This window comes from Amblyraja radiata, chromosome 1 (assembly GCF_010909765.2).
Source record: "Amblyraja radiata isolate CabotCenter1 chromosome 1, sAmbRad1.1.pri, whole genome shotgun sequence".
Taxonomy (NCBI): Eukaryota; Metazoa; Chordata; class Chondrichthyes; order Rajiformes; family Rajidae; genus Amblyraja; species Amblyraja radiata.
In genome coordinates this window covers 35,495,494-35,508,295 of record NC_045956.1, presented here as the reverse complement: position 1 = coordinate 35,508,295, position 12,802 = coordinate 35,495,494, and the positions used below count along the sequence as shown (strand labels likewise).

The window sequence follows — 12,802 nt, the reverse complement described above, 5'->3', positions numbered from 1 at the left end:
CCTTCTTCAGACGGACCCTTGCTCCGTCCAGAACCGAGACATCGCCTGTCTATGACCCGTGGCTGGGTCCCGGCTGCAGCGAGTCCGGTCTTTGCTTTTCACCAAAGATTATAGAGGAGCTTTGCTTTCCACCTGCAATCCAGACGCCAGCAGGGCAGGCGGTGACGTCAAGGAGGCTTGGCCTGGGCACTTAGGCGCGGCGGTGACGCCAGGGGCGGGGCGTTTGCGTCATGGGGGCGGGGCCTGTGTGGGAATGTCATGGGGGCGGGGCCTGGGAGGGAATGTCATGGGGCGGGGCCTGGGCGGGACGGGACGCCATGGGGGCGGGGCCTGCGCGGGACGGGACGCCATGGGGGCGGGGCCTGCGCGGGACGGGACGCTATGGAGGCGGGGCCTGAGCGTGACGGGGCGCCATGGGGGCGGGGCCTGGGCGGGGCGCGCAGGCGTGGCGGTGACGTCAGGGATGGGTCCGTTGCCAGCAGAGATCGTCGCTGTCGGCTCCGGCTCCTCTAGTATCTTGGTTGCCACCTCAAGGAGCGGCGGCGGCTGGTGACGATGATGGAGGCAGCTGCGCCCGCGCCGGCGCCCGTGTACCGCACCTACCGGCGCCGATGGCTGGTGCTCATCGCCACCTGCGCCCTCAGCTGCTCCAATGCCATGGTAGGAGTGGAGGGGTGAGGGGTGGGGTGTTGTGTGGCGACCGCTGCCCTCCCCCGGGATGGGCGCGCTCTCCGCCCGCGGGTCCCTGCTGCCGAGTCTTGGGCCCCAGTGAGCGGTACAGCCCGGCCCCAGTGAGCGGGACAGCCCGGCCCCAGTGAGCGGTACAGCCCGGGCACGGGCACAGTGAGCGGTACAGCCCGGCCCCAGTGAGCCCCAGCCCGGCCCCAGTGAGCGGTACAGCCCGGCCCCAGTGAGCGGTACAGCCCGGGCACAGTGAGCGGTACAGCCCGGCCCCAGTGAGCGGTACAGTCCGGCCCCAGTGAGCGGTACAGTCCGGCCCCAGTGAGCGGTACAGCCCGGCCCCAGTGAGCGGTACAGCCCGGGCACAGTGAGCGGTACAGCCCGGCCCCAGCCCGGCCCCAGTGAGCCCCAGCCCGGCCCCAGTGAGCCCCAGCCCGGCCCCAGTGAGCCCCAGCCCGGCCCCAGTGAGCGGTACAGCCCGGCCCCAGTGAGCGGTACAGCCCGGCCCCAGTGAGCGGTACAGCCCGGCCCCAGTGAGCCCCAGCCCGGCCCCAGTGAGCCCCAGCCCGGCCCCAGTGAGCGGTACAGCCCGGCCCCAGTGAGCGGTACAGCCCGGCCCCAGTGAGCGGTACAGCCCGGCCCCAGTGAGCGGTACAGCCCGGCCACGCTGGCGGCCAGGGGAGGGGAGGGCGGTGCTCCCGGCTGTAGGAAGCTGACAGGTTAAAGAGTGATACAGTGACCGACCTCAGGATGGGCGATCCTTCAATGGTAGGTCCCCCTTCATCAGGCGATCCTTCACTGCTAGTCAATAGAAGATAGACAATAGGTGCAGGAGTAGGCCATTCGGCCCTTCGAGCCAGCACCGCCATTCAATGTGATCATGGCTGATCATCCCCAATCAGTACCCCGTTCCTGCCTTCTCCCCATACCCCTGACTCCGCTATTTTAAAGAGCCATATCTAGCTCTCTCTTGAAAGCATCCCGAGAACCTGCCTCCACTGCCCTCTGAGGCAGAGAATTCCATAGACTCACCACTGTGAGAAAAAGTGTTTCCTCGTCTCCATTCTAAATGGCTTAATCCTTATTCTTAAACTGTGGCCCCTAGTTCTGGACTCCCCCAACATCAGGAACATGTTTCCTGCCTCTAGCGTGTCCAAACCCTTAACAATCTTATATGTTTCAATTTGATCCCCACTAAACTTCTAAACTCCAGAGTGTACAAGCCCAGCTGCTCCATTCTATCAGCATATGACAGTCCCGACACTCCTGCTGCACTCCTGCTGCACAATTAACCTTGTAAACCTACGCTGCACTCACTCATTAGCAAGAATGTCCTTCCTCAAATTAGGGGACTAAAACTGCACACAATACTCCAGGTGTGGTCTCACTTGGGCCTCGACTCCTCTTGTTATAAAGGCCAACATGCCATTCGCTCTCTTCACTCAGAATCAGATTCAATCTTTATTGTCATTGTGCAGTGTACAGCACCGAGACAACGAAATGCAGTTAGCATCTCACCCAGAAGAGCGAACATAGAATAATGAACAGTAAAATATATATATATGTACAAACAGTAGTAGTAGTGCAATTTTTCTGGGGGAAGGAGTGTCCGGTGTGACTGGCAATCACCAAGGTGCAGTGTAACAGCCGCAGGAAAGAAGCTGTTCCTGAACCTGCAACTGAGAGACCGGCAACGGAGAGACCTGTAGCACCTCCCGGATGGGAGGAGGGTAAACATGCAGGTACAGCAGGCAGTGCTGGTCCATCTGTCTCCTCAGATTCTGGTGAACTTCTACCGCTGCACCATCGAGAGCATCCTTGCCAACTATCTCAGCATGTATGGCAACTGCTCTGTCTCCGACCGGAAAGCACTGCAGAGGGTGGTGAAAACTGCCCAACGCATCACCGGTTCCTCACTCCCCTCCATTGAGTCTGTCCAAAACAAGCTGGGGTGAGAGCAGTCCTTGACGATGCTGCGTGCCCTTCGCAGACATCGCTTGTTTTGGACACTCAATGAAGGGGAGTGAGGGACCGGTGATGCGTTGGGCAGTTTTCACCACCCTCTGCAGTGCTTTCCGGTCGGAGACAGAGTAGTTGCCATACCATACTGAGATACAGTTGGTAAGGATGCTCTCGATGGTGCAGCGGTAGAAGTTCACCAGAATCTGAGGAGATAGGTGGACCAGCACTGCCTGCTGTACCTGCATGCTTACTTTCATAGACTGATGTACAAGGACCCCCAGATCCCGTTGTACTTCCCCTTTTCCCAACTTGACGCCATTTAGATAGTAATCTGCCTTCCTGTTTTTGCTACTAAAGTGGATAACCTCACATTTATCCGCGATCCTTCACTGGTTATCCACCCCGACCCTCCAGCCTGGTCAGGTTCCAGCAGACATTAAAACAGAATGTAATGCCATCGTCCAAATATGAGGGGAGAGCAAGAATCTGTGGCATTTGCTGTTCAGATTAGCATAGAACCAGGCCAATATATTGGAAAACATTGACAGAGGGGATTGTAAACGCTGGAAATTTGAACAAAGCACAAAGTGGAGCAAATCAGCGGGCCAGGCAACAGGTGTAGAGGGAATGGACAGACGACCGTTCAGTCTGAAGAATGGTCCCAACCTAAAAGTTCATCTGTCCATTGCCTCCACAGATATTATCTGACTTGCAGAATTCCTCCCGCATTTTGATTTGGGGAAGATAGTGGGTGATCTGCCTCTTCCTGCATTGCCCCATATCCTTTAATATACATAAATCCATTGATCTCTGCTTTGAGAGACACTGATGCAACTAGTAGATCTGCTGCCTCAAACCCCTAGAGACCTGGGTCTAAGCCTGCGGTACTTGCAATTCTACAGATAAACCGAGTGGGTATGCAAACTGTGATCTGATCCAGCAACTCTGCAAGAAAATGGATACAAAAGACTGCAGACACTAGAATCTTGAGCAAAAAGCAGGGAGAACTCGCGCAAGGCATTGGCAGCACTTGTGAAGGGAAATGGACGGATGACATTTCGAGTCGGGACCATTCTTCAGCCCAATAAAGGGTCTCGTCTTGAAACGTCACATGTCCATTCCCTCCACAGATGCTTCCTGGCCCCTGAGTTCCTTCAGTAGCTCCCTCTCTCCCTCTCTCAGTACAGAAAGGTACTAGGCAAGGCTGCATCATTGCCCCAACTTGCTTCCTATGGAATGGCCTTTAGGACAAATATTCAACCCGAGTCACTTTTACAAACCAAATTCTCTGCACCCTTAGTCATCAGCTTGCAGTGCCCAGACAGTGCCTGCTTATAAATAAAGACCCCGGACTCCTGCTGCACAATTAAGCTGCTGACTATAAAGATACACCCCGAGTCCCTGGCAAATGGAGAGCCCTCTATTATCTTGGCAGCCACCTCTTCACAAGGGCAGATATTGATAACATTTATTATTCCTTTCAGAGGAATAATGTGTTCAAGATGAAACTCTGCTTGTTCGGCTTGTACTCGCTAGATCGGCTTGTACTCGCTAGAATTTAGAAGATTGAGGGGGGATCTTATAGAAACTTACAAAATTCTTAAGGGGTTGGACAGGCTAGATGCAGGAAGATTGTTCCCGATGTTGAGGAAGTCCAGAACAAGGGGTCACAGTTTAAGGATAAGGGGGAAATCTTTTAGGACCGAGATGAGAAAATCATTTTTCACACAGAGAGTGGTGAATCTCTGGAATTCTCTGCCACAGAAGGTAGTTGAGGCAAGTTAATTGGCTATATTTAAGAGGGAGTTAGATGTGGCCCTTGTGGCTAAAGGGATCAGGGGGTATGGAGAGAAGGCAGGTACAGGATACTGAGTTAGATGATCAGCCATGATCATATTGAATGGCGGTGCAGGCTCGAAGGGCCGAATGGCCTACTCCTGCACCTATTTTCTATGTTTCTAAACCTCAAACTTGCTTTGAAGCTCAGTCTATTAGGCAGCTGTTTACCAACAGACAATCCCAAAAGATTTTATAAATACATAAGGGGTAAAAGGGTAACTAGAGAGAGAGTGGGACCTCTCCGGAATCAAAAACCTCTGTGTGGAGCCACAGAGGGCAAGGTCCTCAATGAGTATTTCTCCTCTGTATTTACCGAGGAGAAAGACAGTAGGACGGAGGAAATCGGGGCAGTCACTGGAAGTGTCTTGAGAGCAGCCATCGAAGAAGTATTGAAGGTACTGTTGTGTATGAAGGTAGGCAAATTTACAGGGCCTGATCAGATATATCCGAGGACATTGTGGGAAAAGAGAGGAAATTGCGGGAGCCCTGGTTGAAATTTACGAGTCGTCCTTAAATACAGGAGCGGTGCCGGAAGACTGGACGGTGGCAAATGTGCCTCTTTTCAAGAAGGGCTGCCGTGAAAATGCTGGGAACTATAGGCCAGTGAGCTTAACATCTATAATTGGAAAGTTACTAGAGAATATTCTGAGAGATAGGATATACAGGCATTTGGATGGGCAAGGGCTGATTAGGGATAGTCAACATGATTATGGATATTCAACATGGTTTTGTGTTGGAGGTCGTGTCTCACAAATTTGATTGATTTTTTTGAAGACGTGACCAAAAAGGTTGATGAGGGCAGAGCTACATTGTGTACATGGACTTCAGTAAGGCATTCAACAAGGTATGGTTGCTCTGGAAGGTTAGATCACATGGGATCCAAGGAGAGATAGCTGAAGGGATAACAAATTGGCTCCATTGGAAGGAAGCAGAGGGTGATGGTGGAAGGTTGCTTCTCGGACTGGAGGCCTGTGACTAGTGGTGTGCCTTAGGGTTTGGTGCTGGACCTGTTACTGTTTGTCATCTACATCAATGATTTGGATGAGAACATACAGGACAAGATTAGCAACTTTGCTGAAGATACAAAAGTGAGTGGTTTTGCAGACAGTGAAGATGGTTGTGAACGATTTCAGCAGGATCCGGATCGATTGGCCAGGTGGGCGGAGGAATGGTTGATGGAATTTAATACAGAGAAGTGCGAGGTGTTGCATTTTGGGATGTCGAACAAGGGCAGGACCTACACAAATGGTGGGCCTCTGGGTAGTGTTGTAGAGCAGAGGGATCTAGGTGTAAAGGTGCATGGTTCCTTGAAGGTTGAGTCGCAGGTAGATAAGGTGGTCAAAAAGGCTTTTGGCACTTTGGCCTTCATCAGTCAGAGTATTGAGTATTGAAGTTGGGAGGTCATGTTTCAGTTGTATAAAATGTCGGTGAGACCGCATTTGGAATATTGTGTGCAGTTCTGGGCACCATGTTATAGGAAAGCTTGAAAGGGTTCAGAAAAGATTTACAAGGATGATGCCAGGTCTAGAGGGTGTGAGCTATAGGGAGAGGTTGAGTAGGCTGGGACTCTATTCCATGGAGCGCAGGAGGATGAGGGGTGATCTTATAGAGGTGTACAAAATCATGAGAGGAATAGATCGGGTAGATGCACAGAGTCTCTTGCCTAGAGTAGGGGAATCGAGGACCAGAGGACATAGGTTCAAGTTGAAGGGGAAAAGATTTCATAGGACTCCGACGGGTATCTTTTTCACATAAAGGTTGGTGGATGTATGGAACAAGCTGCCAGAGGAGGTAGTTGAGGGTGGGACTATCCCATCGTTTAAGAAACAGTTGGGCAGGTACATGGATAGGACAGGTTTGGAGGGATATGGACCAAGCGCAGGCAAGTGGTATTAGTGTAGCTGGGGCATTGTTGGTCAGTGTGGGCGAGTTGGGCCGAAGGGCCTGCTTCCACACAGTGTCACTCTATGACAGCAAGCTCCTCGAAACCTTCCACTTCCTTATCTCTGTGTCTCCCTCTCCCCAAACTCTCAGTTTGAAGAAGGGTCTCGACCCAAAACATCCCCATTTCTTCTATCCAGAGATGCTGCCTGTTCCGCTGAGTTAATCCAGCTTTTTGTGTCTATCTTCAAGCCAATAACTTTCCCACCCCAGGCCAAGGCTCCAGATAGCTGTACTGTATTCTGAATTCTATTGTAGCAAGAGATTGCCAAATGGCAGCAGAAATGATTCAAAGACTCTCTTGAAGTCATATTGAATAAAGATTGCCAGCAAGTTATGGGAATCCTGACTCAAAATGGAGAAATAGCGTTAGTGACGTTGGAGAAATAAAGTTGGAGCCTGAGTTCCTGGGAAAACGGAGCCCAGCGTAAAAGGTTTGAATGCACCTTTTGCCTGCCTCCCCTCCGCCAAGCCCTGCCAAGCCCTGCCCTACCTATGGCAGAGTCGGCAGTCCCACATCGACAATGAGAACTAGGTCGTCTTGATCCTGAGACACAAGCGGTATATGTACCTGTGCCAGTGTGCCCTATGTCAGATTCTAGGCAGCATACTGATCATTGTTCTGAACACTAACTGCTTTGTGCATTCTCACTTTATATTTTGGTGTCATTCTCGATTTGTGAAGAACACTTGCTGGTTCTGGTGTTTGACAAATTCGATCATTTTTGGTTGCACTTTTTAATTTTTAGCACATTTTCCCTTTGTTTTATTTCAAACAAAGTAAAGGAAATAAGGTGTTTTCTAAATTTGCGGCAAGCGAATGGAGAATTAAATACATTGACTGCCTTGAGGAAAGGGTCACGTGAATACAATTATCTGTCTAAAAAATAGTCAATCTTGGACGTGTTCTAAACTATGGGAATCAGATGGTAAGAAAGATGCAGGGATGTGATATGCAAGTAGCAACGGTGATTTAAGGAAATGTAATATAATATTTACAGCTTATGCTCCTCTATGCTTCTGCAAGATTAAACATGCTGACCTTATTGTTCAGCTTGGGTTGTTTATGGCTAATTTAAGGGATCGCGTTGAATTGCCCAATTCCAGCGTGAAATGAAAGTCAGCTTGTACTTGCCATAGGAAGTTCTCAGCTGACAGTGCACTTTAACCACAGGGCGCACATGACCTATCCAAGTTAATTGCTTTCTTGTGATGTTGATGTCATATTTGCACACTACTTGACTAGGAAATTATTCCAAGTATCTGTTCCCTATTGACCGTGATGTTGTCAGCAGGATCATTGTACCCTTTGCAAACTGATTATTGATTATTGCCATTTCAATAAGCAGCAGAGCAGATGTAGGCCATTCAGCCCTTCGTTCCCATCCTGCCATTTTACCTCCTTTTTCGCAGTTGGAGGAATCCTCATTTCTGCATTTGCCGTGTAAAGCCTCCGAGTGATTTTTATTTAATTGAATTATTTCTGTGTTATTATCTCGGCAGCACAGAACTGGCTTGCTTAGTCTCTCCTTGCGAGGACAATCCCTCTCTTCCTCCCTCCCGGCCCGGAATCGCTGGTGAACTTCCTTACAGCTCTTTAGATGGGCAGGCAAGTAGCAAGGGGTTTAGAGAGACATTGTTAGGTTAGATGAGTAAGCAAAAGTTGGCAAATGGAGTATAATGTGTGAAATATAGAATGCTAGTACAGCAGTCAATAGGGCAAGCTAATGGAAGGTTGAATTTACTTCATGATTCATAGAACAGTATAGTACAGGAACGGGCCCTTCGGCCCACAATGTCTGTGTCAAAACCAACTCTTATTTGCCTCACATATTCCTTATCCCTGCATATCAATGTGTACATCCAAAAATATCTTCAATTCCACTATCACATCTGCCTCCACCACCACCCCAGTTGAGCGTTCCAGGCATTCGCTACCCTCTGTGTGTGTAAAAAAAAATAATCGCCGCATATAACATATAACTATATAACAATTACAGCACGGAAACAGGCCATCTCGGCCCTTCTAGTCCGTGCCGAACACTTATTCTCCCCTAATCCCATCTACCTGCATTCAGACCATAACCCTCCATTCCTTTCCCGTCTATATACCTATCCAATTTATTTTTAAATGATAAAATCGAACCTGCCTCCACCACTTCCACTGGAAGCTCATTCCACACAGCTACCACCCTCCGAGTAAAGACATTTCCCCTCATGTTACCCCTAAACCTCTGTCCCTTAATTCTCAAATCATGTCCCTACTCTCAATGGAAAAAGCTTATCCACGTCAACTCTGTCCATCCCTCTCATAATTTTAAAGACCTCTATCAAGTCCCCCCTTAACCTTCCGCACTCCAAAGAATAAAGACCTAACTTGTTCAACCTTTCTCTGTAACTTAGTTGCTGAAACCCAGGCAACATTCTAGTAAATCTCCTCTGTACTCTCTATTTTGTTGACATCTTTCCTATAATTTAGCGACCAAAATTGTACACCATACTCCAGAATTGGCCTCACAATGCCTTGTACAATTTTAACATTACATCCCAACTTCTATACTGAATGCTCTGATTTATAAAGGCTAGCACACCAAAACAACTCTTTTTAAACAATGGAACAACATGTGCAGTACGCCAATCCTCCGGCACCATTCCCGTTTCTAATGACATTTGAAATATTTCTGTTATAGCCCCTGCTATTTCTACACTAACTTCCCTCAATGTCCTAGGGAATATCCTGTCTGAACCTGGAGACTTATCCACTTTTATATTTTTCAAAAGTGTCAGTACTTCCTCTTCTTTGAATCTCATAGTTTCTATAGCCACTCTACTTGTTTTCCTTACCTCACATAATTCAATATCCTTCTCCTTGGTGAATACCAAAGAAAAGAAATTGTCCAATATCTCCCCCATCTCTTTTGCCTCTGCAGATAGCTGTTCACTCTGATCTCTAATGGACCAATTTTATCCCTTGTTATCCTTTTGCTATTAATATAGCTGTAGAAACCCTTTGGATTTACTTTCACCTTACTTGCCAAAGCAACCTCATATCTTCTTTTAGCCTTTCTAATTTCTTTAAGATTATTTTTACATTCTTTATACTCCTCAAGCACCTCATTTACTCTATGCTGCCTATAATTATTGTAGATCTCTCTCTTTTTCCGAACCAAGTGTCCTATTTCCCTTGAAAACCATGGCTCTTTCCAATTATTACTATTTCCTTTCAACCGAACAGGGACATAAAGATTCTGTACTATTAAAATGTCACCTTTAAATGTCCTCCATTTCTCTTCTACATCCTTCCCATAAATCAAAATGTCCCAATTCACTCCTTTTAAATCTTTTCGCATCTCCACAAAGGTAGCCTTTCTCCAATCAAAAATCTCAACCCTAGGTCCAGTTCTGACCTTCTCCATAATTAAATTGAAACTAATGGTATTGTGATCACTGGACCCAAAGTGCTCCCCAACACATACCTCCGCCACCTGACCTGTCTCATTTCCTAACAGGAGGTCCAGCACTGCCCCTTCTCTAGTAGGTACCTCTATGTATTGCAGCAAAAATCTATCCTGCACACATTTTACAAACTCCAAACCATCCAGCCCTTTTACAGAATGTGTTTCCCAGTCTATGTGTGGAAAATTGAAATCTCCCACAATCACTACCTTGTACTTACTACTAATATCTGCTATCTCCTTACATATTTGTTCTTCCAATTCTCACTCCCCATTAGGCGGTCTATAATACACCCCTATAAGTGTTGCTACACATTTCCCATTTCTCAGTTCCACCCAAATAGCCTCCCTAGATGAGCCCTCTAATCTATCCTGCCAAAGCACTGCTGTAATATCTTCCCTGACAAGCAATGCAACACCTCCACCTCTTGCCCCTGCAATTCTATCTCACCGGAAGCAACAAAATTCTGGAATATTTAGTTTCCCATCACAGCCATCCTGCAACCATGTTTCACTAATCGCCACAACATCATACTTCCAGGTGTCAATCCAGACTCTAAGCCCATCCACCTTTCTTATACAATGCTCCTAGCATTAAAATATACACATTTAAGAAACCCACCACCTCTTATTCTCTGGTACACAAAATTGCTGGGGAAACTCAGCGGGTGCAGCAGCATCTATGGAGCGAAGGAAATAGGCGAAGTTTCGGGCCGAAACCCTTCTTCAGACGGTCTGAAGAAGGGTTTTGGGCCGAAACGTCACCTATTTCCTTCGCTCCATAGATGCTGCTGCACCCGCTGAGTTTCCCCAGCAATTTTGTGTACCTTCGATATTCCAGCATCTGCAGTTCCTTTTTGAACACCTCTTATTCTCTGTTCATTATCTTTTTCTTCTTTCTCCCCTACATGTTAGGTCTGAGTGCTTCCCTTCTCTGCCTCCTGCCTCACACACTGCCTACTAGCTCTCTCTATTTGAGTCCCTCCCCCCAACCGTTCTAGTTTAAAGTCTCCCCAGTAGCCTTTGCAAATCTCCCCGCCAGGATATTGGTCCCCCTCGGGTTCAAGTGCAACCCATCCTTTTTGTACAGGTCACACCTTCCCCAAAAGAGGTCCCAATGATCCAGAAACTTGAATCCCTGCCCTCTGCAGCAGTCCCTCATCCACGCATTTATCCTCCACCTCACTCCATTCCTAGTCTCACTGTCGCGTGGCACAGGCAGTAATCCTGAGATTGTTACTTTTGAATTCTCCCAATTTTGTTAGCCCTTGCGGTCTCCTCCCCTTTCTCTTCCTCAGCCCTCGGGCTTCTCCTCCTTTTTCCTTTCTTCTCCCCGCCCCCCCCACCCTCATCAGTCTGAAGAAGGGTTTCGGCCCGAAACGTTGCCTATTTCCTTCGCTCCATAGATGCTGCTGCACCCGCTGAGTTTCTCCAGCATTTTTGTGTACCATTGTTACTTTTGCGGTCCTTCTCCTTAACTCTCCTCCTAACTCCCTAAATTCTCCTTTCAGGACCTCTTCTCTTTTTCTACCTATGTCATTGGTACCTATGTGTACCACAACCTCAGGCTCCTCTCCCTCTCATTTCAGGATATCTTGGACACGTTCAGACACATCCCAGACCCTGGCACCAGGGAGGCAGAGTACCTTCCGGGTCTCTTGACTGCGTCCACAGAATCTCCTATCTGACCCCCTAACTATAAAGTCCCCTATTACTATTGCCCTCCTCTTCTTTTCCCTACCCTTCTGAGCAACAGGGCCGGTCTCTGTACCGGAGGCCCGGCCGCTGTCGCTACCCCCAGGTAGGCTGTCTCCCCCAACCGTACTCAAACAGGAGTACTTATTGTCAAGGTGTACAGCCACCGGGGTACTCTCTGGTCCCTGCCCCTTGCCCCTCCTAACCGTGACCCACTTGTCTGCCTCCCGTGGTCTTGGAGTGACCACCTCTCTATAACTCCTCTCTATGACCTCCTCATGGTCCCTGACCAGACAGAGGTCATCGAGCTGCTGCTCCAGGTTCCTAATACGGTCCCTTAGGAGTCCCATCTCGATGCATCTGGCGCAGATGTGGACGTCTGGATACACCTTTAAACTTTGCTCCTCTCACCTTGTATCTATAGTCTTACTTGTGCTGCTGCAAGTAAGAATTTCATTGTTCTAGTTAGGACATATGACAATAAAACACTCTTGACTACTATTTGATATTTGTATCTTTGCGAAAAGGGTCTGATTGTCTACCCTATCTATGCCTTTCACTCCCCTCAACCTCTGGCATTTCAGAGTAAATAATCGAAGTCTGTCTAACCTCTTCCTGTAGCTAATATCCCTAACCCAGGCCCAGATATCATTCTGGTAAACAAAGACACACACAAATTGCTGGAATAACCTAGTGGGTCAGGCTCTGGAAAATGTGGATAGATTATGTTTTGGGTAGGGACCCTTCTTCAGATTGATTGTGTATGTGTGTGGGGGAGGGGGGGGGGGGGGGAGCTGGAAAGGAGGAAGGGCAAGGCAAAGACTGGTAAATTATAGTTGGATACAGCTAACTACTCAAATATTTATTCTGCTCCTCTTTTCCAGTTTTGTCCACCTCTCCACCACCACAATCAGTCTGATGAAAGGTCCCCGCCTGAACCATCACTCAAGGATGCTGCCTGACCCGCTGAGTTACTCTAGCACTTTGTCTTTATTTGTAAACCAGCATCTGCAGTTCCTTGTTTAATCATTCTGGTACACCTCTGCACCCTTTACAAAGCCTCCACATCCTTCCCGTAATGGGGCGACCTGAACTGCACACAATACTCCAAATGCGGTCTTACCAAAGTGCTATAAAGTTGCATCATGACATCTTGACTCACTGTCTTCCTGTATTGTCACTTTCAGATAATACATTAATACAATAAATAGACAATACATTTTCAGTTT

The 12,802-nt window shown here is 48.3% G+C and overlaps 1 protein-coding gene across 1 annotated transcript in view; it reads left to right on the top strand.

The window, feature by feature from the left end:
* The first annotated feature begins 462 nt into the window (after window positions 1-462).
* The window catches only part of slc49a3 (solute carrier family 49 member 3), an 80,420-nt gene continuing 68,080 nt past the window's right edge, over window positions 463-12,802 (top strand). Inside the window, exon 1 of the mRNA XM_033020461.1 lies at window positions 463-660. Within this exon, the coding sequence (XP_032876352.1) occupies window positions 556-660 (105 nt within the window). The 5' untranslated portion in view covers window positions 463-555. The remainder of the gene's footprint in view (window positions 661-12,802) is intronic.